General features: G+C 34.1%; 1 protein-coding gene and 2 long non-coding RNA genes across 3 annotated transcripts; all 3 read right to left on the bottom strand.

Moving 5' to 3' along the window:
• Positions 1-5,930: 5,930 nt before the first annotated feature.
• Positions 5,931-8,943, bottom strand: LOC134718732 (uncharacterized). Its single transcript, XR_010107426.1, has 3 exons — positions 8,864-8,943; positions 7,863-7,915; positions 5,931-6,115 (listed from the first exon to the last, which is right to left on the bottom strand). It is a non-coding gene; the product is annotated as an uncharacterized LOC134718732 (long non-coding RNA).
• A 671-nt stretch (positions 8,944-9,614) lies between these two features.
• On the bottom strand, positions 9,615-23,317 carry LOC134717816 (collagen alpha-1(I) chain-like). Its single transcript, XM_063580309.1, has 17 exons — positions 23,302-23,317; positions 21,073-21,371; positions 20,488-20,785; positions 19,647-19,745; positions 18,656-18,826; positions 17,509-17,850; positions 16,842-17,183; positions 15,667-16,116; positions 15,069-15,158; positions 14,468-14,719; positions 14,051-14,077; positions 13,314-13,403; positions 12,470-12,685; positions 12,008-12,133; positions 11,020-11,586; positions 10,121-10,291; positions 9,615-9,889 (listed from the first exon to the last, which is right to left on the bottom strand). Exons 1-17 carry the CDS (start codon positions 23,315-23,317, stop codon positions 9,615-9,617), a joined length of 3,831 nt encoding a protein of 1,276 aa, XP_063436379.1.
• A 1,254-nt stretch (positions 23,318-24,571) lies between these two features.
• Positions 24,572-26,410, bottom strand: LOC134718734 (uncharacterized). Its single transcript, XR_010107427.1, has 3 exons — positions 26,345-26,410; positions 24,916-24,945; positions 24,572-24,598 (listed from the first exon to the last, which is right to left on the bottom strand). It is a non-coding gene; the product is annotated as an uncharacterized LOC134718734 (long non-coding RNA).
• Positions 26,411-27,044: the final 634 nt, after the last annotated feature.

Genomic DNA, 27,044 nt, shown 5'->3' on the forward strand with positions numbered 1-27,044 from the left:
AATAATTCAAATTAACACATTATTAACAAGGTGAAAAGAACTGTGAAATCTAAATGACCTCGGATAACATCGATAAAGTGTACATCTACATTTCATGAACATTTGCACATGTTAGTATTTAACGTATATACATGAATTTAAAAACAAAATGGATATAGATATATTAAAAAATGAATAATATCAGATTATTACATGTCATTTTTCATATCGCATATATTATCAGCCCTAGGTTCAATATCAGCCCAAGAGCCGCATACTCGAGGGTTGATATTGACCGAGGGCTGATGATACATGCGATATGAAAATTGAGATGTTATGATCTTTTTATCATATGCTTCAACAGTAGAGAAAAATAAAAGATTCATATATTGATCCTTTTACGTGGTTCCCGAAAAGAAGTTGAAAGAGTAAAAAGTTCACGGACGTCGGACCCGCAATTTGATACATTCAATATGAAATCTTTCTATCATATTCCTCAACAGAAAAAAACACCCATATTTTTATACAGACGCATCGACAAAAACATAATTCAACAATATACATAATGAACATTGTATAGAAAAGTCAACTTTTTTAAAGTAACTTTCTAAATCATGTTTCAGAAAAACTATAAAAAATGCATTTATTTAATTTTTTTTTTTTTTTAATTTAATTTAATTCAATTATTTTACACAATATACATTCCAGTATTCAAATAATTGTTTTGTACACTACTTTGTAATGGTTTTCACTGAAAACGTAGCATTGAGGTGTATTTTCCGGAATTTGCCGAGTATCACCGGAATGCCATGTGATAACGTTACGGAAAGGCATGTGATAACAATCGAAGCATGTGATAAACTTTCCATATCAGCCCGCTAAGGACCAATACGAAAAATATGGAATTTACGTTAATTTAATGGTATTATCATACAGTAAAAATCATATGTTATTTACTCCAAGTATATGATAAGACTTTTTATCGGTCGTCCCACTGTCTATATCACTCTGTTCAGCTCTAAATATTATTCCGTATCAAGACTTTGTCACGTCAAATACGTTGACCCGGCCTTAATAACTTTGACCCGGACATATCAGCGACGTCATAATGTTTGAACCGACGTTAATAACTTTGACCCGAACTTATCAAATCATCTTTTGTGTGCTGGTGAAACAAGGAAAAACACTTCCTAAACACGCAAATATAGCCCGATAAATTGATAATCAGATTATCTGCATATTGATATTGTAAAATATCAGCTGCTTGACATAATATGAAGGCTTTTTGATCTCGTTCGCTACGCTCACTCGACAAAACGCTTCATATTATGTCTCGCAGCTGATATTTCACGATATCAACACGCAGATAACCTGATAATCGGTACGTATTTCCTGTTATGATTAAATAAAACCATTATAACTGCTCAGTTCACGATCTCTCCCTTGTCACTATATAAACGCTATATATGGGCAGTATTACTCGCTTATCACATGTGCATTTTAACAAGTAACTGATATTTAGTTGTCATTTAGATTTGCATGCAGAAATCCTAATAATGTAAAAGAAAAGAAAAAGTATAGCTGCAGTAGTAAAAGATTTGTAACAAATAAGAACTGAAGTTTTTTATTTGTTTGATTTTATGCCTTTCTGATTTAATTGTTTCGGATATAAAAGGAAAGACTGGGTTTTTTGTCTATGTAGAAATAACATAAAAAAAAAAACACATATCACGTTATTTTAAAGTATGCACTTCATTTTGACTGGGCGGAGTTTAACCGGTTCGTTTATTTAAGACAAGTCCATTTATAGAAAGGTGTTTTGGAATAAAGTCGTCAATGAAGTGCCAGTTATTCGTCACATATCATACACAATATACAAGCAGATCATTTGTATACCCATTTGGTGACACTAATAGGTGATTAAAAAGCAATGATAATTATAACGGGATTCATCCTTATCATACACATCTTCTTATAATCTGTCTATATGCAAATTAAAACGTAAGCTCCGCGTAATCAGTTGAAATAACATTTATAATACCTTTGGTCAGTTTATACATCTATTCAAATCTCACCAGTGGTATTTTTCCGATGTTGGTGAAATAGATATAAAAAGATGTGGTATTAGTGCCAAGTCCAGTTCATAATATTAAAGGAAAACTATTCAACACGTAGTCTCTTCTCACACCGAACAGCAAGCCCTAACGGACCCCCAAAATGACACGTGTAAAACCATTCAAATGGGAAAACCAAGGATATAATATATTTACAAAAACGAGAAACACACGTGACCAACATCAATAGACGACATCTATTGAACACCATGTTCAACGATATAAGACTTAAGAATTAATTCGATAGACGCGCAGTGTATATGCGCAGAACTCATCAGGGATGATCTAACATGTTTAACTAAATCAATCAAAAATATTAAAAAAAATATATGTTTAGTTTCAATCAAATGACAAAAGTAAACATATAAGGCTAACAATATTAACACAAAGGGCAGATAACAGTTAAGAACTCGGAAAAATTTAGCTCGAATCATTTTCAAAGCCTCGTGGACATAAACTTAGTCAAACAAATAAATCTACATTTGTTAACATTTAGTATTCATTCATTATACCAATACCGATAAATAGAGAGCTTGATTGATTCCAATTTCCTCGAATCTGTTCACCACCACATGTCATACAAATATAAAACCACAGTGACAATGAAGTTAACAAAAACACTCACTTATTTCAAGTATTTCCTACTTCAATTCAATTTCCTTCAGGGAAAGTCTGTTATAATGAATAACCTCATTAAGTATTTCTATAACAATATAGTACCATATGTTTAACTTCTTAAATCCCCCTTCTTATCGATGCATTATTCATTCTTTTAGTTAGCATGGTTAGACGTGTAATGTTTGTTGAAATACAGACCATTCATAGTCAAATCTGTACATCCGTCGGCAGGAAGTGAGATTACCGATCAATTAAAATTGAAAATACATAGATATAACTTGGACGAGAGACAGATGACCAGATAAGACGGATTTTCGTTAAAAAAAAGGGGGGAGCGAAAGATACCAGAGGGACAGTCAAACTCATAAACTGAAAATAAACTGACAACTTAACGATTGACTAATAGCAGAATTATTGACTGTTTATATATTAGAAACAAGTAATATAAACTCATCATACCAAGATATGGAACAGAAGTATAAACTCTGCAGTAATGTAATATGGTATGGCTATCGAATGTTGAAAACTTATTAATCAAATTTGAAAACACAAAACAAGATAAGAGTTATGGTAGAATATGCACTCCAAACAAAGAAAAAAACCGGATATGTCGACATGTAGAATGTGTTTCCTGCTTCGCATGCATAACAACTCATGGGAATCTTAATTCCGTCACAGTTCTCAATAAGGAATAAGACATATTCGGTATAGTGTAAGATTAGATCAGCGTATCTTAAAATTGTTTTGATTGTGAATTGAGACACAGATATATAGTACATACAGAAATGGTTTTATCTGAGCTTTTATGAAATATTTTACAGGATATGATCATTATGAAATTCTTATTGACTTTAAAGGTGTAAAATGATTATTTCACTTATTTCGTATGATATATGTATTCCTTACCTCTTGGTTGACATTCAAACACTGATAATAATGTATACAATACTAAGACGTTATAAACAGTTCAAATTATGAACCCGGAAAAATCCTTATCTTATGTGCATGATTTAACGCAGCTCGGCACATTAAAGAAAGTTGTTTTGATTATGGTTGGTTGTCGACTTTGAACGTACATCTATTAACATTTCCTTGTCTTAACAGATATGGTTAGATTATCTAGACAATTCTCTCAAAATAATCGAAGGTTTATGACTATAAGAGCAGAATTAATTTTGCCTCACTATATACATTTTAACTTTAGTGGGATAAGTGTTTTTTTAAAAGTACTTTAAAAAAAATGCTTTGAAAAAGAGCAAGTAATAACATATACGTAGTCAATAATTGAAAAAAAAACTTTCTATGAAATACGTCCAGTAAGGTGGCTGTGTCGTGGTACAAATATATCATGAAACGTTATGGAAAAAACCAACAATAATGGAAAACTGGCAAACTATTTACAAAACTTCCATTTTTTTCCCGAAGCATTAATGATGCTCTATGACAAACATTTAGGAATGCTTAGGAATGCTTGTTCCTAAATACTCTTCAACCAAATTTAGTTTGACTGTTTAAGTTTTTGATTCGAGCCTCAATGAGAAGTTGAATGTAGACGAAACTGTTTTTGTTTGTTTACTAATTTTCAATCCTCGTTTTTTATGATAAGTTTTTAAAAAACACTATTTCGATGCCACTTCTTGTGGCGTTTTTATTTGATTGTATCACAAGCCCCTCAGTCAGCACTTATGTACTTACACGAATTATTGTTTATATCACACAAATTATGTATCAACTAAAACTTAAAAAAAAAATTTCAAAAAAACTAAGGATTTTCTATCCGGAAATAGATGAACATAGCTGTATTTGGAAGAAAACAAATTCCTCAATTATTTTAACTTTGTACTTTTTTTTGCCTTTTAAACCTCTCTTATTCGAACATCACTGTTGAGTGTAATGTAGATGTTCCGGACCATATGAGTATTTGGACCATACGTGTATGATCATGGCCATATGAGAACGTACACGTATGGTCGGGGTAATTAACACTATGTTACAGTTATATAAAAGTAAAACATTGTCATGTATCCATAATTGTTTTAGATAAAGTTTTGTATTATTGAAGCTTTTATAATGTAATTTAAAAAAATATTACCTACATGGTCCAAATACTCATATGGTGTGGCCCGTTAATAACCAAACGAGTATTACACTCATATGGTCCAACCATGCGCGTACGGTCGGATCATACGCGTATGGTCCAAATACTTATATGGTCCAGAACATAGACAACACGCGCATCTTTTGTACAAAATTTCAACCCTTATATATCAGATGAGTTTTCTACAACCAATGGGTTTATTGTGTGTTCCTCTCCGTGTTTTTCAAGTGTTCTACGGAATTTTCAGTTTCTATTTCTAAAATGGAAGCCGACATATTTCTCATGACTATTATAATTGTAAAAAGGAAAATAACAAAAATATCGAACTCCGTGAAAATTTAGAAGCGGAAAGTCTCAAAACAAAATCAAAAAGCTGAAACACCACAAACGAATAGATTACAACTGTCATTCCGACCAGGTACAAGTATTTTCCTATGTTGAAAATTGTGCATTCAAGCTGGTTTTATAGCTAGCCAAACCTCTCACCTGGAAATAGGTTATTCGTGGTATTCGGTTCTATACTTGTTTATCTTTTTAACTATTTTGATCTGAATGTCACTGATAAGTATTATGTAGACGAACATGCGTCTGGCATATCATAATATAAGCCTGGTACCTTTGACAACTTATTTTGCCACAGACTGAAACAACAAACCATTCAGAGGGATTGGGTCCTTCGTTTTAATATCCACCAATTTGTTGATTGTAAGCAAGTACTTCATAAATTTGATGGGTGAAAAACTCTTTTCTTAACATTCGAAGCAAAATACTTGAAGGACAGGGATGTATAATACCGAAACACCTGATAAGCTTTATGATCACAAATGACCTAATACTAATTACCAAGATCAATTTCGGTCAATGTTGTCAGGGTAGATTCGAAAACTTTGTTCCCTAATAATTAAACGAACGATTTCAGAATGTAAGTATGTACCAATCCATGTTGGTACCAAAGCACTTACTGCTGATCCGATTGTACCCTTAGGGACAGAGTGTCTACCAGCAACGGTATCTTTCCGGTACTATTTAAACGAACAAAAACAACAATGCGTAGTACAGATTATGTCTAGACAATTATTCTTCACTCAAAATAATAAAGGACTTAAACAAACAAGAAACAATTACACATATCATAAACATATACTGTGTTTATTATTAAACAAATAATACGTATAAATAAAATATAGTGTGTTTATCTCATGTGTTGTAGTCTTCAATATGCCTTTGCTGTCACCTTTGTTTGAATACCGTGAACCGCTGTGTTGGTTTGTGTTCCTGATGATGCGGTTGCTGGTGCATAGCTTGTCTAAAACAAGAAAAACAAAATAATAAAATACCTTTCTGTTATCAGTGCTAATTGAAATGACCATAAACAAAACTTATCAAAAGAATCATATTTTAATGTGTAAGATTTGTGTGCGTTTCGTCTCCAAAGACTAGTCCCCCGTGACGTTTTCATGGAAACATTTTAAAGGCCAAATGAGGTGCGAACTTTAGGAGAGCGTATCAGACTACAAACACATAAAATCCTTGCTTGATTATCGTTTCGGATATTTCTATGACTTAAGTTGTGGCTCTTATTTGACACCATTTCCGAGTATGGTATTCAGAGAGTTTTAAGGACTTAACTTTTGGCTATTCCTTGACACCATTTGCGAATATTTTTTAGAAATGATGGCAGTTCGTCGGAATGGTCGATAAATGGCTGACTCGTGTTAAAAGAGAGAATTATGTCTTGCTGATAAAAAACACCTTTGTAGATTTCGTAAAAGAGCAGGATAAAATGGCTACAAGGCAGCACTCGCACTCGATAAGTGGAAGCGGAAAAATGTAAGTTGTAATAAAGTGTTTCCCAAACCACTATATATAAATATGTTTAAACTCCTAAAAGATCATAAAGATGATAAATCTATCACACCTATGCACATCTCAAAATCATTCCGATTTAAAATTTCTATCATTACTGCATATACGGTTTTGGTATAGACACAACCTGAATTTCTGTATTGAAACTTAAATTCAGCTGACACATAATTAGACAAATTTCCTATTGAATTGGCACTTTTTCCCTCTATAAATTTGTTATACGATAGCACTTTCATCATGCTCCTAATTGTCGTAAAAAAATCATTCCTATTTAAAATGAAAACAGCTATTACAGAGTTATGGTATGTATTTTTATAGGCTCTCTGTGACAATATAATGTTAGGATTGACCCTTGGTGACAAAATTATGATAATGAGTTTTGGTTGGCAGACGTTAAATATAGAAATATTTGATTGGCCGTGGTAAACATAATGAGTTTTGATCGGCTGTTTATGATATAATAATACTTTAATCGGCCGTTGATGACATAACACTGTTTTGATCGCCGTTGATAACACAATAATGTTTTGACCGGTTGTTTAAGATGTTTTGGTCGCCTGTTGTTGACATACTTATGTTTGATTGGCCGCCAGTGACATAATACTGTTTATTTTGTCGGCCGCCAGTGACATAATACTGGTTTTTTTTTCGGCCGTATATGACATAATACTGGGGTTTTTTTGTCGGCCGTTGATGAAAAAATGATGTTTTGATAGGCTGATGATGACAGAATGTTAATTTAGAATGCCTTTGGTGACATAATCATGTTTGATCGTCCGTCGGTAACATGCTTATGTTTTATCTGCTGTTAGAGACATACAACAGTTTTGATCAGCCGCTGATGACATAAAAAGGTTTAATCACTCGGAGTAGACATACTACTGTTCTGATAGCCTTTTATAACATAATGATGTTTAGATCGGCCGCCGGTGACATAATAATGCGTTGTTCAGCCGCTGATGACATAATGATGTTTTAATAAGCCGCTGCTAACATAGTAATGTTTGATTGGCCGGCGTTGACATAATAATGTTTAGATCGGCCGCTGATTACATAATTATGTTTTAATAAGCCGTGGGTGACATCATCATGTTTGATCGGCCGTTTGTGACGTAATACTTTTTTATCTTCCTTTTGAGACATGATTATGTGTTTATAGCTACTTGATGACATCATAAAAGTCTTACCTTGATTACCGTTCCTCCTGTTGGATATTTTGGTGGTGTTGGGGCGGCATAACCTATACAAAATAAAGAAACATTAAATCTGATAAAATGGGAATCTTACTAAACCGTTATGTCTGTTTTTTAGACAAATAAAGATTAGTTTGTGCTTAAATAGTTACATTCAAATTATTTGAGTGTGTAGGTTAAATTACAATGTCGTTTACCTTGCTTGCTAGCTGAACCTTGACATTATTAGTTAGGTATACTTCCTTCCATTTGGAGGAGTGAAGTCATACAGACAGATAGATTGGTTATTTGTCGGGCTAGTCTTTTCTTAAAGAAAGGTAGTATACCTGACCTTATATTAATATCAAGGTTTAGCTAAATAGCAAGCTAGCTAAAGATTTTGTTTGAACCTACACACTCAATTCATTTGGCTGTAATTCACAGATAATCGTAAACAAAGGTACAATGAACTAACCAAACTGCTGTCGATTTTATGATATTAGCAATGTCAACTCAGAAATGTATGCATTTATTCTGTTTATTTTTTCATATCGAAATTTAAAAGCTAAAATTTTAAGATTAGATTAATTCTTCTCTTCAACTTGAATATCTAGATAAAAATAGGATTGTATTCATGTTACAGTTTTCAAAAGGGTTTATAGTTAATTAGATGTCTAGAAACTGCAGCAATGATAAATTTAGAACATAAAATTACTGAGGGCCCTCATGGGTTTTTTGATTATGTGATTACTTGGCCGTTTTTTTAATGATTATTTGATTATTAAGCCAAATATTTCATGAGTATTTGATTACCTAGGACTGTATTTTTAGTTTATGATTATTTGATTACTAAAGATAAGCAAATATTTAATGATTATGTGATTATATTTGCAAAAAAATGGTGATTATGTGATTACTAGGACCCCCCATGAGGGGCCTCATTACTGTTACACTAGTCCTGTCAACACTTGCTGTATCATAAGTAGATTTGAAATAATATAGCAAATTTGACTCACCTGTTTGGGGAAATTCAAATATCACCTTGATGAAACCTACAATAAAAAAAACAATGATAATTTTCTGAGTTTTTGTCATTTACCAATTACAATGTACATAATGTGTGTTTGATATTTTCTATATGTAAACCATGGGTGTTTTTGAAAACAGCAATAATGTGCCTTCGAAGAGATGTTCTTGATTTGTATTCCTCAAAAAGGAAACATAGTTTGTAAGACGATATTAATCCAGGGAAATTCTTTTTCCAACAATAGATATTCTAAGACTTCTATGTCGATTTTAACCTTTTAAAATGTATAACTCAAATTAATCTGTCATAAAAATATAGAGAACATCTAATATATCCATCGCAATATGTTATATGCATCTGATCTGGATAGTAATTTGTTGTGTTTTTATATTTGTAATTCCGTTATTTTCTCCTTTAAAATATTTCACATTCGAGTTTTCTCTCGATCTTGTACAGCGTACTATACGGTGGTTTTGGTTTTGTTCATTGTTGTAGTTGTTAACATTCTCGTCCCTCTATTAAGCTTTCTCCTTGAGATGTCCTTTGTTAAGTCTTTGTTTGATTATTTTCTCATTGGTATGTTTGCTGTATATCATTACTTTTCATGATGCAATTTATTGAATGATTCAGAAATTATAATTTGGATTTTTCTGATTTAGTTAAGTTTAGTTTAGTCTGATTTATCATAATTTTGTTTACTTGTTTAAATTATTTTGTACACATATATTCATTGTTTAGTTCTAACCTTCGGCTCCCATATCTCCAATGATTCCTTTGATACCCTGGCCTCCTTTGTCACCTTGATCACCTTTCAATCCCTTATCCCCAGTATGACCTTTGTCACCTTTTGGTCCCTTATCTCCTGTCGCGCCCTTTACTCCCTGTGTGCCCTTATGACCTGCATCTCCTTTGTGACCTTTCAATCCCTTGTCACCATGGTCACCTTTGTGTCCCTTTTCTCCTGTGTGTCCTTTGTCTCCTTTCATACCCTTATGGCCATGTTTACCGTCCTTGCCTAAATATATACGTATGAAATAATTGTTAAAGTTGGAAGAAGAAAATTTAAAAACAATTAAGCTAACGTATTGTTGTCTAACAAATAAAGTAATGTCGTCTAGTTTTATGATTTATTGTGTGCAGTTTCCTATATATTTTTTAATAGTCTATAAATATGTTTTTTCTTCTTTTATGAAACGGACAAAAGAAAGATTTGCTGCATGATGCGTATCTGTCTGTATGTACTTACCATCTGCTCCAGCTTCTCCTTTGTCTCCCTTGTCACCTTTATGACCTTTCATTCCCTTTTCTCCTGTATCACCGGTGTATCCCTTTTCTCCTTTCTCGCCTTTCTCCCCCTTTTCTCCAGTCATTCCCTTTGCACCATTAGATCCATCTTTTCCAGCATCACCAGTATCGCCTTTTGAAATACAATAATCGATTGTGAATTTTTCTAAACGAAGGTTGAATAATATGAGCCAATGGCTAACAGTTTAACAATTAGAAAAATGTTTTGCTTCCGTGCTTTATGATTGGTTAAAAGCATAGAATACGAAGGTTATGTGACCAGGCTACTTAGACTGCGCTAAGTAATTTACGATGAAAGGAGTGCATTTTGAACTGATATATTCTCTCTTCCAATGCTTCTTTTATTTAAGTCAGTAACAAATGTGTCCTTTTATCAAAATTAGATATGTTTATAAGTTGTAAATCAAATATTTGTATAGACGAGTAAATGAACTGTTCACTCATTTCGCTGGGGATTTTCTAAAGTGACACAAACTATAATTCATGAGTACAGAAGTGTTTACATAAAAAAAAAATTGGGGCGGGGGGTGGGGGGGGGTGAATGTTCTAATTTTAATATTTGGATAATATTTAAAAAGTATCCTCAGCAAATAATGGTGATATACAACTTTCTTATACCCTTGAAAGTTTTTCGACCTAAACATTTTCGTGAAATTTAAAAAAAAAAAAAAGTTTAGGAGTTCTAAATACATGTACTTAAAAATGAATACACTTAAAGTCAAAATGTTTCCTATATTTCGAAGTATTAAGATATTAAAAGGCAATTTTCGGAAAAACAGCCAGTAGCTAGGAACCAACCGAAAGCAAAACAATCAAATTCGATCGATATAAATCTTATACCTTTGATTCCCTGTGCTCCCTGTTCGCCAGTTACTCCTGTCATGCCTTTTTCGCCAGTTTCTCCTTTGCCACCAACGTCTCCTTGGACGCCCTTGTTTCCTGTCATTCCTTTCGCACCAGTCATGCCCTTGTTTCCTGTTTCGCCCTTGTCACCCTTATTTCCGGTCGATCCTTTCATACCGTCTTGTCCCTTGTCGCCAGCGTCTCCTTTTAATCCTTTGTCACCTGTGTCACCTTTAGCTCCTTTTTGTCCATCTTTTCCGTTTTCTCCTTGCATACCTTTCTCGCCAACTGCTCCTTTGTCGCCCTTCTGACCTTTCATACCATCAGCACCTTTGTCTCCGTGGACTCCTTTGTCGCCTTGGTCTCCTTTGTCGCCTTTGATTCCTTTCATTCCCTTCATACCGTCATTTCCTTTTGGTCCCTTTGGTCCTTGAAGTCCTATTGGACCTTGTTTACCCTGTGGTCCTTTTTCTCCTGAGTCACCAGTTGCGCCCTTCTTTCCATCAATTCCATTCTTACCATCAGCGCCTTTGTCTCCTGTTTGTCCTTTAATTCCAGCATCACCTAAGGAATAAGTAATATAAGTTAATTTAACATCTATCTCTTTCTCTCAATATACAGATATCAATTTGATCTTTAAAACGCGACTCGTTCTTTGGTTTGTGATGTCCCAAAGCGGAAATTCAGAGGAAACTAATAAACAATTTTAAGCATATGTCTTTCTTTTTTTATATAAATCTATTAATTTTTAATTGAATAAAATTTATACAAACTTTTCTAAGTAAATAACAAGTATAACGAAATCACTTTCAATAGATTCATTGTTCTGAGTCCTATTAATTATGGTTTTCTTACATGTATGTCCTCAAAAATGTATTTTCTTTATACGTCACTTTCCGTTTAATGTGCACGCATCATTTCGTTACATATAAAAACCACCAAGATGTACAACAATGAAATTACTGTGAACAAAAAAAACAACTACCTTTAGGTCCCTTTGGGCCAGCTAGACCTTGTATTCCTTGAGCACCAGGTGTTCCATGGGCTCCTTGGTCTCCTGGCTCTCCTTTGTCTCCAGGGATTCCTTTTGGTCCTTGGTCCCCTTGTTCACCTATGTAAACATCATACTAGTATGTCAGTAAGTTACACGCTAAATCAGATCTGTGGACTAAACTATGTTTTAAATATTGTAAAGATTAAATTTAATATGTATTTGCTCCACATTTAATTTATTTTTTTTATTTTTCAATTTTCACAACAACAAAAAAACACTTTTAAACATAATGTATGATTATAACTTGACAAATCATTTTCAAAAAATATAGGAAAAAAATGAATTGAAGAATGGTTTTCCACGTTTAATTCCTAGGTATAAATTATTTTTTCAAAATCTTATATCTTGACGAAATCAATACCGAGACTACGGCGATTACTATATTTCTTTTACCCTTTGGTCCTATTGGTCCTGAGTTGCCATCTGGTCCTTTTCCTCCATCCATTCCGTTCTCTCCTGGTGCCCCGGTTGGTCCCTTTGGTCCTATATCGCCTGGTAATCCCTTATCCCCTTCGTGACCCTTTTCTCCTGGGGCTCCAGTTGGTCCCACTTCTCCGGGCTTACCTTTGTCACCAATCATACCTTTAGCACCTTGGTCCCCTGTCATTCCTGAAAATTTTGAACAGTTCGTATTGCATGAATTCTGGATACTTTAATGGTTTTAAGTAAGATACTAGACTTTTGTAATTGAAAATCTAAAAGAAACTTTTCTTCTTTTTTTTAAACATTGTTACGTCGGAGTTTCTTATAGCTGACTAAACGATATGGGTGTGTCTTGTTGAAGACGTATTTTGGTCTAAACTTCTAAAAATCCATTTCATTGAAACTCATGTTGAATATTTGTCCCAATGAAAATCTCTTTATTTGATACGTTGTTGAACTATTCTCAATTGGGCGCAATACATTTTCTATCTGGACTACCAAAACAAAGTAATTATGAAAGTGTAAGATATTTTCCTAGAACGTCTGAATCAAAAATGAAAATTAAGTCATAACTTTTAAGGTTATCTTTCAATTCTTTTTTAGGGGGGTACCATTACAGTGTAACTTTCCTAATCCGACTACTGAGTATTCCAACATCCTGCTTTAATCAACACATTTTCATGGTCCCAAAATATGCCATTCCTTGCAGAAAACAATGAGCATTCTGACACCCTGTTAAATCCGACATTTTTTTCTGTTCCCCCAGTATGTCGAATGACAAATGTTACACTGCAAAATTTTTAATGTTAATTACCTATGGTTCCTGCTGGTCCCTGTTTGCCTTGTTCTCCCATGTCTCCTTTGTCTCCCTTTTCTCCCTTCTCCCCTTGTGCTCCTGTTTCTCCTGTATGAAAAAAAAACACATTGTAAAATAAGCAAAAAACTGGCGGAATCTGCCATTGATAACATAATTTACATAGAAGCCAGAAGCCGGCTAGAACAAGACAATATGTCTGTTTCTTGTTGGTTAATATGTGACTCTTATGTTTATACAGTCAAAAGGAATTAAAATAATATAAATTAAAAAAGTTGACAATTTTTGATTTATTTTTTTGTTTTACAGTCGGCGATTCGTTTGATGTCATCAGACGTCTTGAACTAGCAATTAGATGTTGCTCTGTATTGAAGGCCAAAGTTATTCTATTATAAATGTCCATTTACTTATATCAGACTTGACTCATTTACTGCGTTATTCTCGTATCACCGCTTTGTATGTTAAAGCTGAATACATAATAAGGATGTGCACATGAGAGCTTGTATTCTACGGGTTAGTTTGACTTGAAAACCCGATGTTCATATAAATCAATAAAATTGAGAATGGAAATGGGGAATGTGTCAAAGAGACAACAACCCGACCGTATAAAAAAAAACAACAGCAGAAGGTCACCAACAGGTCTTTAATGTAGCGAGAAATTTCCGCACCCGGAGGCGTCCGTCAACTGGCCCCTAAACAAATATATACTAAGTTTATACATTAGTCATAGAACATACCCTTTTGTCCATCTTTTCCTGGATCACCTGAAAAACAGAATTATTTATTATAATATTAAAATATAAACAAACTTTTTTATTGAAGTCTTGTACAATGTATCATGAAGTCATTTCTATTAACTTCCATTCTGGTTTTTATTTTTCTTCATGGAAAATTGTCCTTATTGTTATTTTTTTCTTGTAGGACTGTAAATTAAAAAGTAATGAATATAAATCATTCATTGTAATCATAATTATAATTGATCGTGGTTACCCATATTTGAGAAAAGATTGCCTGAAGAGTAAATGATAGCATACAAATGCGTGTAAATAAACATGTAAGGGGTTCCTTAGTATTAAATCAAAACTAAATACAAATTATTTAAATCTAACATTTAAATCTAACCAGCAACAATCGTTCATATCCAATTTACATACCATGGGGTCCTTTCGGTCCTACTGCACCGATCGGTCCTTGGTCTCCTACAACACCTTTCTCTCCAGCTTTTCCCGTATCACCTTGTGCTCCCTTTTCTCCATGTGCACCTTGATCTCCAACTGCACCTTTGTCTCCATCTGGTCCCTTCATTCCTTTCATACCTTGTGTACCATCTGGTCCCTGGTCTCCCTTTGCTCCTCGTTCTCCGGTCTTTCCCATTTCTCCCTGTTTCCCTTGTTCACCGTCTTTTCCTGAAAGTTTAAAATTATTGATTGATTACTGCTGCATGGCAAATTCATAGAGAGACTATCAGTTTAAAACGGTTTTTTTTTAATTGAATGCCTTATCCACAGTGGCCTACCCCGTCTGTTTCTCAGTAATATGTACGTGTAAAGTCTTTCTTTTTGTGACTATTTATACAAGTATTATTCACGAGTTGAGATGAAACGCAGATAAATGACATCGCGTTGATGCCAAAAATGAAAAAAGCATCTTCTCTTAAAAACAAATTCGCAAAAAATCGCCTAGAAACGATTAAACGCGTAAAAATTATCCATGAAAATAAGTTCGTTAAATGTACATAAAAATTATTTTACTCACCTTTCTTTCCATCGTCTCCTTTGTCACCTTTGTCGCCCTTTTCTCCTTTGTCGCCTTTTTCGCCTTGGTCACCTTTCGTTCCATGGTCGCCTATTTGAAAATGTAAGTTTAATTAAGTTATTTCATAAAATTCTGTTCATGCAAAGAGGTATGATGTATGGTTTTCTAGACTACATTTTTCACTAAAATGACCATTGTGTGCTTGTTATTTATCTCTGCAGAAAATGCGGAGCTTTCCTCTGGGAGTATTTTTATCTATAGGTATTCAAATGTTGGAGTTACCCTTATTGCATTTACCAGTTAGAATCTCACAATTATTTGACATTTATCTACTAAGTAATAGTTTAATTATATACCCCAAGAAAATGAAAACGGTATGCATTGTTATGGTTTCTTAACGTACATAGAACAACAATAGTTTACAAACTCCGTATCAATACAATCTTCAATCAATAAGAAAGTAGGTCGCAAAAAGGCAAATTCAGAATAGTAATAAAACCGATACTTGTACATGTATTTGTAAGTTCCTCTGATATAAAACAAAATTATATTCACCAGACGTTTTCTGCTTAATTAAGTTAATTTTTACACTTTGTACCTAATGGTCCTTGTGGTCCAGTATCTCCTGTCATTCCTTTTGGTCCAACTGGTCCCTGGTCTCCTGTCTTTCCATTGTCACCAGGCTGTCCATTATCACCTGCCACTCCTTTATCGCCACCTACACCCTTCTCTCCCGGTGCTCCTTGTTTCCCATCGGTTCCAGGCATGCCATCTGCTCCTTTGTTACCATCGTCACCCTTTGTGCCCTTTGCTCCCGCCAGACCTACATCGCCCTGGTCTCCCTTGTCTCCTTTCTCCCCTTTGTTTCCTGTTGCTCCTTTAAGTCCCTGTGTACCTGTGTCTCCTGTTGAACCTTTCGCTCCCTGTTTGCCTTGGTCCCCTTGGTCTCCTTTGTTTCCTTTTATTCCTTTATCTCCTGGTCTGCCTGGTGCACCAACACCTCCTACTTCTCCTTTGTTCCCCGTTTCTCCTTTCATTCCAGTCTCACCTATAATAAATTTAAATCTGCTCAGTTCTGATTTCAAAGGTAGATTTTTGACAGTCTTTGCAGTTTTTTTCTCACAAAATGCAATAAGTTTGAAGTTATTGTTTAAACATGTGTATCAAAATTAAACATAGAAATACCAATGATTGATGATGAAGATCGATGTTTTATGAACTTCTGAATGTACTGAAATACGTTTTTTGACAGAATCATAAGAAATCGGATTTCGAATTAAGAGGTCCAAAAAATAGTCTTATCGTCTCTTATTGTTGTATAGAAATGTACATTAACTACCGGTTCTGATAAATAAACTTATTTGTATTGAAAAATGTTGCAACAAGTAAAATAAATAAAAGGTCAATGACAATTTTAAATCACAACATTATAAGTTTTGAAACTCAAGTACTAATGTTCTAGCATAAGCCTTTGTCCTAGAAGATTAGAAATGGTTTAAAGAATATTAAAAACTCGTACAAAATGTCTATCATTTTGTTTACGCTATCCAAGACAGTTCAATGTAGAGCTGTGTATGAAGTTAACAAAATAGAAGAAAAAAACATGGCAAATTGTTAACAAAGGTACTAGGATTATAATTTAATAAGCCAGACGCGCGTTTCGTCTACTTTAGACTCATCATTGACGCTCAGGTGAAAAAAGTTGTAAAGCCAAACAAGTACAAAATTGAAGAGCATCGAGGACCTAGAATTCCAAAAAGTTGTGCATCATACCTTTATCTCCTTGTGCACCTTTGTTTCCATCTATTCCTTGTCCTCCTTTTTGACCTTGTTCACCAGGATTTCCAACTCCACCTTTCTTACCAGCATTCCCAACCATTCCCTTTAGTCCTTGATCGCCAATGTCGCCTTTGTCGCCCTTTTCGCCTTTGTCACCAGTCATGCCTTTTTCGCCTTGCTTTCCAGCGGAACCTTTGTCTCCTTGTTCACCTTTAGCGCCGGCTGAACCCTTTTCTCCTTGATCGCCGGTTTTGCCTTTTTGCCCATCTGCGCCTCCATCTCCTGTTTCTCCTTTTTCTCCCTTTTTTCCAGTTTTTCCTTGTTCTCCTTGGCCGCCTAATTGTACAAAATGATAATTTCGCTATTTTACTTTTCATAAGTATAATATAATAATGACAAGCGTTGTACAGAGATACATATTTAAACTTAACGGTTGACGCTTTATCTCAACAATGTACGTGTATTCTTCTTTTTTTTCAAAACGAGTCATAAAATATAGTTTTAAAGAAAATACAATGTCGCTCTGTCTTTAATCGTGTCTAAATGACAGTTTTTAACTTGAAAAGGAATTTTGAACAAAATATATCAATAGGATAAACAATTTGATTTAAAAACTCAATTATTTAGACGACTTGAATCATTTATTTTCTTAAGTTCTTACCTTTTTCGCCTGTTTGTCCTTGTTCTCCTACATCTCCCTTATCGCCCTTTTCTCCTTTAGCGCCAGTTTCTCCAGTGGCCCCATCTGCTCCCTTGTTCCCGGTTTCTCCTTTACTTCCAACTTCGCCTTTATCGCCGGTTTCTCCTTTGTTACCGGGTGTACCCTGTGAACCTACATTTCCTGGTCCTCCTTTTTCTCCTTTTTTACCATCTGGACCTTGGTTGCCTACTGGGCCCTGTTTCCCTGTGTCTCCTTTGTTACCCGTAGGACCTTTGCCTCCCGCCATACCTTGATCGCCTTGTGGTCCTTGTGGTCCAGGATTACCATCTCGTCCTGCATTGCCTGTCAATATTTATTATAAGTATTAAGGTGGTACCCAACACTTTTACTTAAATTAATTTGGCTCGTTTAATTTTCATAAAATTTTGTCAAAGTAGTTACTTTGACCTTTTAACAAAAATATAAAAATTTCAAAAACTTGCAACCAACCGTTTTGTCAGAGAAATTACACTGGTTATATAGCAGTTTGACAAACACCAATTTTGATCATTGAGAAGCTTGATATTCCCTTTACAGCACAACGTAATTAAAACGTTTAGCTGATTTTACAGAGTTATCTCCCTGTAGTGTTAGGTACCACCTTAAATTATAAAGTTTTCGTCTAGGGCTTTCTGTGTTTTTTTAAATCATTCCATATCATTTCATTAAAGTTAAAACAGATTTTTAAGACTTCTTTCAAATGTTGACAATATACGCAATGTACGCAATAGAAATATGAAATGGCAAAAATGAAAAAAACATTCAAAATATACATGTACTTGTCGGAATGATTGACAAAGTGTCCTGAATCGTTATCTGTCCTCTTATATGTGTTAAGCTCATCTGGACCCATTTTCTCAGTCATGGTCTCGCATGTGACACAAGTTTAATGCTTGCTTTTTACCACATGTGACATAAGTTTCATGTATGCTTTTTAGCACATGTGACACAAGTTTCGTGCTTGCTTTTTAGCACATGTGATACAAGTGTCGTGCTTGCTTTTTAGCACATGTGACACAAGTTTCGTGCTTGCTTTTTAGCACATGTAATACAAGTTTCGTGCTTGCTTTTTAGTACATGTGACACAAGTTTCATGTATCCGAAATACCTGGTGTTCCATCTGTGCCTCTCATTCCTTTGTTACCAGTTTCACCTCTTGCTCCGGGCTGACCTCTCTGGCCTGGTCCTCCAGGGGTACCGTCTCTACCAGGATCTCCCGTCATGCCTTTGTTTCCCTGCATGCCTTGATCTCCTGTGTCACCTTTCATGCCTTTATTACCTGTAAAAGAGGGACAAAAGGTATCAGAGGGAGAGTCAAACTCATAGATAGAAAATAAACGGACAACGCCATGGCTAAAAATAAAAAGACTAACAGACAAATAATAGCAGACACAACATAGAAAACTTATGACTAAGCAACACGAACCCCACCCAAAATTTAGGGTATTCTTAGATGCTTCGGAAGGGTAAGCAGATCCTCTTCCACATGTTTAAGAAAGGGAACGCAGTTGAAATAGCCATTTTACAAATATTTTATGAAGTTTCTTACCTGATTGTGTAGCAGCGCAAACAGTTGAATATTAGTCTTCCAATTTAGTATTCAGATTGAAATAAATTAAAATGGTAATTGTCTCGAAATAAACATGAAAATGTCAAGGCAAAAAAACTTTCGTTGTTCTGCTCTTGTAAGTACAAATCCGGTGATAAACACTCATTTCGCGATATTTGAAAATGACAAATGTTTAATTGATATAAACATAAAAACTATCGATCAACCAGGGTCAAATGAAACCGATTATATAATTATTTTCGGCAGAATTCGATTTTCTTCCTGCTCCAAAATGTCTTACTCTAAAATTTCAAATTTTACAAAGTTAACCATTGGATAGTCTTGTGACGATATTGGATCTTTAATATTCTCTGTACCAAATTAATTCAAAGTCTTTCTTAGATTCGAGACAGAACCAAGCTGGACATATTTTATAGGTAACTGTCTTAGATCTTGGTGGTAGTTTTGTGTCGTCAGGTTTCATCTTATAATATTGGTGTATACCCCGCACTAACTGGTATTCCAATCTCTAACAATTAATTATATATACCTGGTGCTCCTTGAGCTCCAGTATAGCCCTTTTCTCCTCGTTCACCTTTTGGTCCTTGTGGTCCAGGTTGACCGGGGCTGGATGTTTGGATGGAACAAGCTAGAAAACAAAATAAAACTAATCAATTATGATTTCAAAGGAAAGTGTATGGTATTACATGTCGAAAACGTAGAGAACAATGCTGATTGTCGAAAGGAATTATATATTTTGCGTGCGTTTATAGGCAGATCCAGTGGGGCCTGCGGTCCCCCCTTTCGTTGGAAAAAATTGGTTGAATCACTGAAGCATGACTGGAGCGGGTCCCCCCTTGTGAAAAGTTCTGGATCCGCCACTGCCAGCATGTTATTTTGCAGGTTTCTTTCCTGTGAAAGTGTTATTGACTACTAAACGAGAGCAATAAAAGGTTACTAATATATTGTTTTGGAGTGACACATTCTAGAATTTCAACTGACGAATGAATTGAAACAAGATAGTAAAATGGATCAGAAAAAGTGTGCCGAACGTATGAGGTCTACATATAAACTGCAGATTCTCTGTACAACGATTGTCATTGTTATATTATACTTATAAAAAGTAAAATAGCAAAAATGTCGAACTCCAAGGAAAACTAAAAACGGAAAGTACCTTGTTACATTGCGAAAAGCAACATCTCAAATACATCAACCGTCTTATTGCTGATTTGAGACAGACATTTCCTTATGCAGATATAGTCATTAATACTTGTGTTCTTCGTTGCCTCTTTGAACCATTGAAGTATTAATAAACTAAACCACAAGATCTAACATAAGTTATCCGGGATTTATATAAGATGTCCCTGAATGGTTACTATAGAAAGCATTACCTCCACATGAAACAGCGACTACAGCATCAAGTATGTTTGACAGTTCGTTGAAATTATTTGTGGTGAAAACATAGCTATCCTGTGTAGCAATGGATTTCAACTGATCGTTGTTTACACCAGATCCCACACCAATGGCAATTACTGTTACACCGTTCGGTGCCAACGCTTTGAGTAATGCAGCCTCGGTTTGAGGATTTGGCGGGCTTGTGTTTTGACCATCTGTTATGACAATCACAATCTTCCTAGCGTCTGTTCTGACTCCACCTTTAGCTGCTGTGAAACTGTTTTGTCTTACGTACTGAAATAAAGATCGTAAGGACTGTATTTATAAATAATTGGACAAATGATCAGTGAAGGCATAGAACGGCACACTGGATTGCTCTATGTCTTGGATCACTTCTTTACTCTGAACAGATGTTGTTAAGTTTTTTAATACGTTTGAAATTTATAACTGTTCTTTATGAAGGAAATGTTAATTAATGTCAATTAAAAACATTTTATTTTTCAAGGTAATTTGACCAATTTGATTATTTCAAATCATTTTTAATTTCATCATTATTTTGATTAAAATATATACAGTGTTACCTTAATACCAGCTCCTATTTTAGTTGCGGGGCCATTGTTAGGATTGATGTCCGACATAATACCGTTTTGTATCTTCTGCAAAGTATCGTACTTATTGAGCGGGAAATGTTCCCGGACACCATCAGCGAAGCACACAGACGAGACTTGCATTCCAGAGGTACCAAATGAGGTAAACTTTCCAACAATATCCTTCATGAAGGTCTTCATGATGTTAAAGTTGTTAGCATTGTTGTTACTGATACTACCTGACTCATCAAACAGGAATACCATATCGGCCTTGGCTGTACATTGTTTATTATCTACAAATATAGGTAATAAGACTCATCAAACAAGAATACCATATCGGCCTTGGCTGTACATTGTTTATTATCTACAAATATAGGTAATAAGACTCATCAAACAAGAATACCATATCGGCCTTGGCTGTACATTGTTTATTATCTACAAATATAGGTAATAAGACTCATCAAACAAGAATACCATATCGGCCTTGGCTGTACATTGTTTATTATCTACAAATATAGGTAATAAGACTCATCAAACAGGAATACCATATCGGCCATGGCTGTACATTGTTTATTATCTATGTTCCGGACCATATGAGTATTTGGACCATACGCGTATGGTCATGACCATATGCGTATACTCATATGGTCCGACCATACGCGTATGGTCCGACCGTACGCGTATGGTCGGACCATATGAGTATAATACTCGTTTGGTTATTAACGGGCCGGACCATCTGAGTATTTGGACCATATAGGTATATATATTTTTTTCAAATTACATTCTAAACGTTTCAATAATACAAAAACTTTATCTAAAAAAACAGTGATGGTTTAAAACATGACAATTTTTGTAATTTTATAATAAAAAAAAAATACGTAAAATTTAATATTGATGTCATAGTTAGTTTTCATCGCTAGTTACATTCCTGCATTTAGGTTTGGATGACATTCACTTCCACACGGTATCATAGCTTTTTTGCATTTGCAAGAAATTTGTGCACGATCTTTTTCATTTACACATTTTGTTTGCGAGTGAAAAACAAGCCTTTTTTGCAGCTGCGTTCAGTGATACCGAGGTCTTTGGCAATTCTGATGTCTACGGTGTTTTTAAGAAGCTCTAGATCTCAAATATCGTAAAATGACTGCAATACACCATCTTCACAACACAACTTAAATAAAATAATAGTATGCTACTTTCCAGTGATTTCTTATGTAACAGTTCATTAAGAAATTTTTGGAATTTAATTTTTAAGTCGACATATTGCCATTACTCGTAATAACAAATCGGTAATGACCATCGGTATAAAATGTGTTTACTTTAAATTTGACAATTAAGTAAAATTAAGTAACTATGTGAAACTTTTTATTATCATTTAGCTTTATCTTTTTATTATAATATAATGATAAAATTACCTTTATGATAGCGTATTTTGAATGAACGGTCATACCATATGAAGAGTTTAGAAGTATGAAAAGTAAACTGTAACAGAGTGTTAATTACCCCGACCATACGCGTATGGTCCGACCATACGCATATGGTCGGACCATATGAGTATATACCCATATGGTCATGACCATACGCGTATGGTCCAAATACTCATATGGTCCGGAACATCTACAAATAGATCAGGCCTTACGGTCTTAAAATTTTCGAGCATGGTTTTTGTACTCAGACTCGAAAATCAACCAATCAAATTGCTGGATTTCATGATGCGAGCATGATTTTTGTGCTCCGAACACTGAGCAAAGTTTTGTGCCTTCAAGGCCAGAAGCAGTCAAGAACTTTGAAGTGAGGTGCAATCAGGATTTTTAGTAAATAGGGATGATTCAGAGGTTGTTGTTTGTTTCTGTGTTGCTTGTTTTTTGTTCATTATTTTGTACATTAATTATGCCTTTTGGTTTTCTCGTTTTGTTTGTTTTAAATTTGTAATTTCGGGGCCTTTTATAGCTGACTACGTGGTATGGAATTTGATCATTTTTGAAGGCCGTTCCAATGGTCAACAATAGTTGTTAATGTCTGTATTATTTGTCTCTTGTGGGCAGTTGTCTCATCAGGAATCTTTAGTGATGTTTTTTATAACTGTTTATCATGGTTATGACATACATTTTAATCTTATTTTTGATTTTTAACATCTAGATTATTGATATTTTGCAACAATTTGATTTCCTGGTGGTAAGTATTCACACACATTTTGTATTAACAATGTTTCGTGTCACCCACCTTCCCATTTTACCATTTTAATTCGGTGCCTTCTTTCCAAAAAGCTATTTGAGTATATATATTATACAAAAGGCATGGACATTTCAAAATTACTGTTGCGAAACGTTTAATTTATTCGTTTCACTTAGCTGGTTTTTTTTCAAACTAACTTTGTGTGAAATTTGCACAATTTTTTTGCAAGTGCTGTGTGCTTTAAATTTCTCGAACAAAAAATACTGAAATTAGCAAATCAAAATAATTTCAACAAATTGGGCACTTGATCTGTTAATGGTATTGAAAACGTATTGCCCCTACAAAGCTCTTTTCACAATCAAAACGACGCAACATAGTGTATGATACTGTTTGTATTTACAAATGTACTTACGATATCCATAAGCTGTAAAATAAAGTTTGAATCAGAAGATTATTTCATTTTACGATCAATAATATATACATGTATAAAAGTATGATCATATAGGTCATTTAGTGTTTTTATGAAATATTTCATCAGATCAGCGCAGGACCATTATTAAATAGCGATAATTCTCAGTTCTAAGAACTGAAAAAAAACATTGTTTCTGCTCTGTTTATAACATTATCGTATGAAATCTGATAAGCAGTGCATCTGCTGATAGTGTTATATACATGACACAGCATGATGAGTTCTTTGATTTGCTTTCAGAAACTCAGCATTTTTACTTTAATACTTTGTGATCTAGTTTTGTCTAACTTGTATCCATGAGTGTGTTGTCGTTTGATTAAGGATGTTTGCTCATCTCTTTTTTGAATTTTTGCCAGATTTTTGGAATTCTGTGGTTTTATCCATGTATTGTTATTAAAAAAAAAATGCCCACAAACCCCTACTTTTCTTTTCATAATTTTATTACATACAGTTTAAAAAGCCATATTTCAAAATTTTATGAAACTTTTGTTATTTTTTCATTGTTTCTGAGACAAATAAGGTGCCAATGTCATATGTAAGAAAACTTTGCCAATGTTATATGTAAGAAAAATCTAAAGGAATTATTTCCCGCTGAATTTTCAATGGCTTATATCTCAGGAAACGAGCACACGGACCCTCCATTTTTTCTACTTTTTTAGTGTCATTTTACTTATTTACTGTCAATACGTTACAGTCTTTTAAAACGCTTGTTATTGTTTAACAGAGTAGCGAACATCAAGTTTATAAAGGCATTATCATTCATGTGTTTAAATTATAACCTTTTTAATATACAAATAAATGAAACGCTTAGATTTAACAGTAACAAATGGCATGGTATAATCAACTTACTATATGTTTTTCCGCCAGATGACCAACCTATAACAAAAATCGGATTCATTACATAGTATATTTTATTTTAAACAAACAAACATAAAGAAAGAAAGAAAGAAAGTAAAAGGTTAAGGCAACGAAGATGCATTTTGTACTTCCTTCATATGCCTAGTTTATTCATTTCTAAATTGTTCTTTATTTATTTTTTTAAAGTTTGCTTCTTTTTTCTGCATTTTAAGTACAAACATATTAAACAAGGATGGTACATTGTATATAAACTTTTGGTCTAATTCACTTTTATGAAGATCTGTAGTAAGATATTAGAAAATAAAATAATGAATAAAATAACAGAAGAGACTTACTTGACCATGACGCCCAGGACGAATGTTGTGCTGAAAAAAAATATGATTTATGGTTAATTCAAATGTAGATAATGTCTTTTAAAATACATGTATGTAAAGACATGTCAAACAAAAATAAAAAAATCTGTAAAACATTAAAACGCACAAACTTCAATATCTTCTAGATAAAAATATTAAATGTATAACGAAGGACAAGGTACGATCAGGCCCGTTTTTGGACCCCCCCCCCCCCCCTGCCCCTATTTTCTCATTTTTGAAATACTGTTTGTGAAAGCTACATTGTACTTGCTGAGTTAAAATATTCCCTGATGCTTGAAGCTTGTTTAGATGAATTTCAAAACCACTAAGTTAAGCAACTGAGTGAGGTGCAGGGCAGGCGGGGGGGGGGGGGGGGGGGGGGGGAACTTTCTGTTATTATTTATATATTGTAATTAGTATTCACTTTACAGGTGTTTCGTACAACACATATTTAGTTTTGAAGTGCCTGCGCCAACGTGATCCAGGATGTTTTTTATTCCAATGTCATTAGATCTTTTTTTGCTGTCTTAATCGCCGTAATTTTCCCCGAGTCATGTAGGCGCACCCGTATAAATTTTAAGAAACAATGACCAAAAATCGTAATGTTTCCTTAATTTGGCGTTTTTTGCTGTCCTTTTACCCCCCTCCTCTCACCCATTTTCTAAAATGAATGGTTTTGAAGTTCATCCACACAAACTTCAAACTTAAGGGAACTTTTTAACAAGTAGCTTTCCAGACCAGAATTTTAAAAAAAATGAGAAAATAGGGGGGGGGGGGGCAAAAATGAGTTTTATCGTACCTTGTCCTTTAAATCTAAGACTTCAGTATATCCAGTATTCATGACGCAACCGGCATTGTAAACTGTTGGGATTGTTTCATACCAACACGTCACGCGTCGCATATGTGATATACTAACATAGTAACATTGCGATGGACTGTAGTAAGATTTTCTATTTTACACTCAATAATTCACTTATATTTGCATATTACCAGTTTCTGTTCTTAAAATATATATATTCAATATATAATTTGTATCCTTCATGGCAATTTAAAAAAAGTTATTAAACCTTATATTGATAAACTTGTGCGGAAAATAATTCGGAAAACAAATATTTATTATATATTAGAATATTTTTGCGGCGCAATTCTATTTTCCTTTATAATTAAAAAAATATAAAATTATTAAAAACTTGTTAACTTCAATAGCCCTAACATGTAAATCTTTGCGGAATTTATTTAACCTTATAATATAAAAACAAAAAAGAAGTTTTATTATTGAGAATGAGACAGCTGTAACAGTTCACAAAAGACCAAATACATGTACCAAAGAAATTGACAACGAAAATATTTTTATAGAGTTTTTGCCACTCCGGAGATGGTCAAAATGTTAAAAATATACAACGAGACTTACTTGGTTTGGCGAGACTACTGTTTATAAGTACAGTAAGCACCGCTAAAATGGCGGAAAAGTGCATCATGTTGGCCCGTCAATGTTGAGGGTACAGACTGAAAAAATAGCTTTTATACTCAAATATATAAACAGAGAATACAATGTAGTAACAGATGGCGTCAGCGTAATCCGAAAAACAGAATTGAATTACTTATTAGAAAAAAACAATTACTTTGGGATAATTGTTAGAACAATGAACTAGCGTATTAAATGCAAAAATACATAATTAAATACTTGTTGTAAGAGGGTATCAAAAGAAATGAACTAGTCATGTCCGATTATCGATAGATCAGCATGTTTTCTCCTCATTCACATGGACTTGTTATTGAGGTCATTAAAAAGAACAACACTGCATATTATAAACCGCATGTATCACGTTTACATTCTTAGCCAATCCTAAAAAATACTACCTTTTCTGTGAACTCCATTGAATTTGATTTCGTCGAATGCATCTATCTTATATTTTCAATCCGTTTAAATAATATCACTGACTTAGTGCATAAACAGTGCCTAACTTATTAACTTAAGTATGTTTAAATTATAAGAAAGAACATAAACACAGTGTAATTGTACTATGCACAGAATATCGTCCTGAACATGCACGAAATATTTGCCACTGTACGTTAAGCAAACAACAAATAATCAATCAAGCGATGTACAG

This window comes from Mytilus trossulus, chromosome 5 (assembly GCF_036588685.1).
Source record: "Mytilus trossulus isolate FHL-02 chromosome 5, PNRI_Mtr1.1.1.hap1, whole genome shotgun sequence".
NCBI lineage: Eukaryota > Metazoa > Mollusca > Bivalvia > Mytilida > Mytilidae > Mytilus > Mytilus trossulus.

Excerpts from the sequence above, each read along its gene's own strand:
- LOC134717816 (XM_063580309.1), bottom strand. Across the intron at positions 14,720-15,068 it reads AGGAGACGATGGAAAGAAAG|GAAAAGACGGTGAACAAGGG; the intron begins GTGAGTAAAATA and ends TTAAACTTTCAG. Across the intron at positions 13,404-14,050 it reads AGGAAAAGATGGACAAAAGG|GAGAAACAGGAGCACAAGGG; the intron begins GTATGTTCTATG and ends TTTTTCATACAG.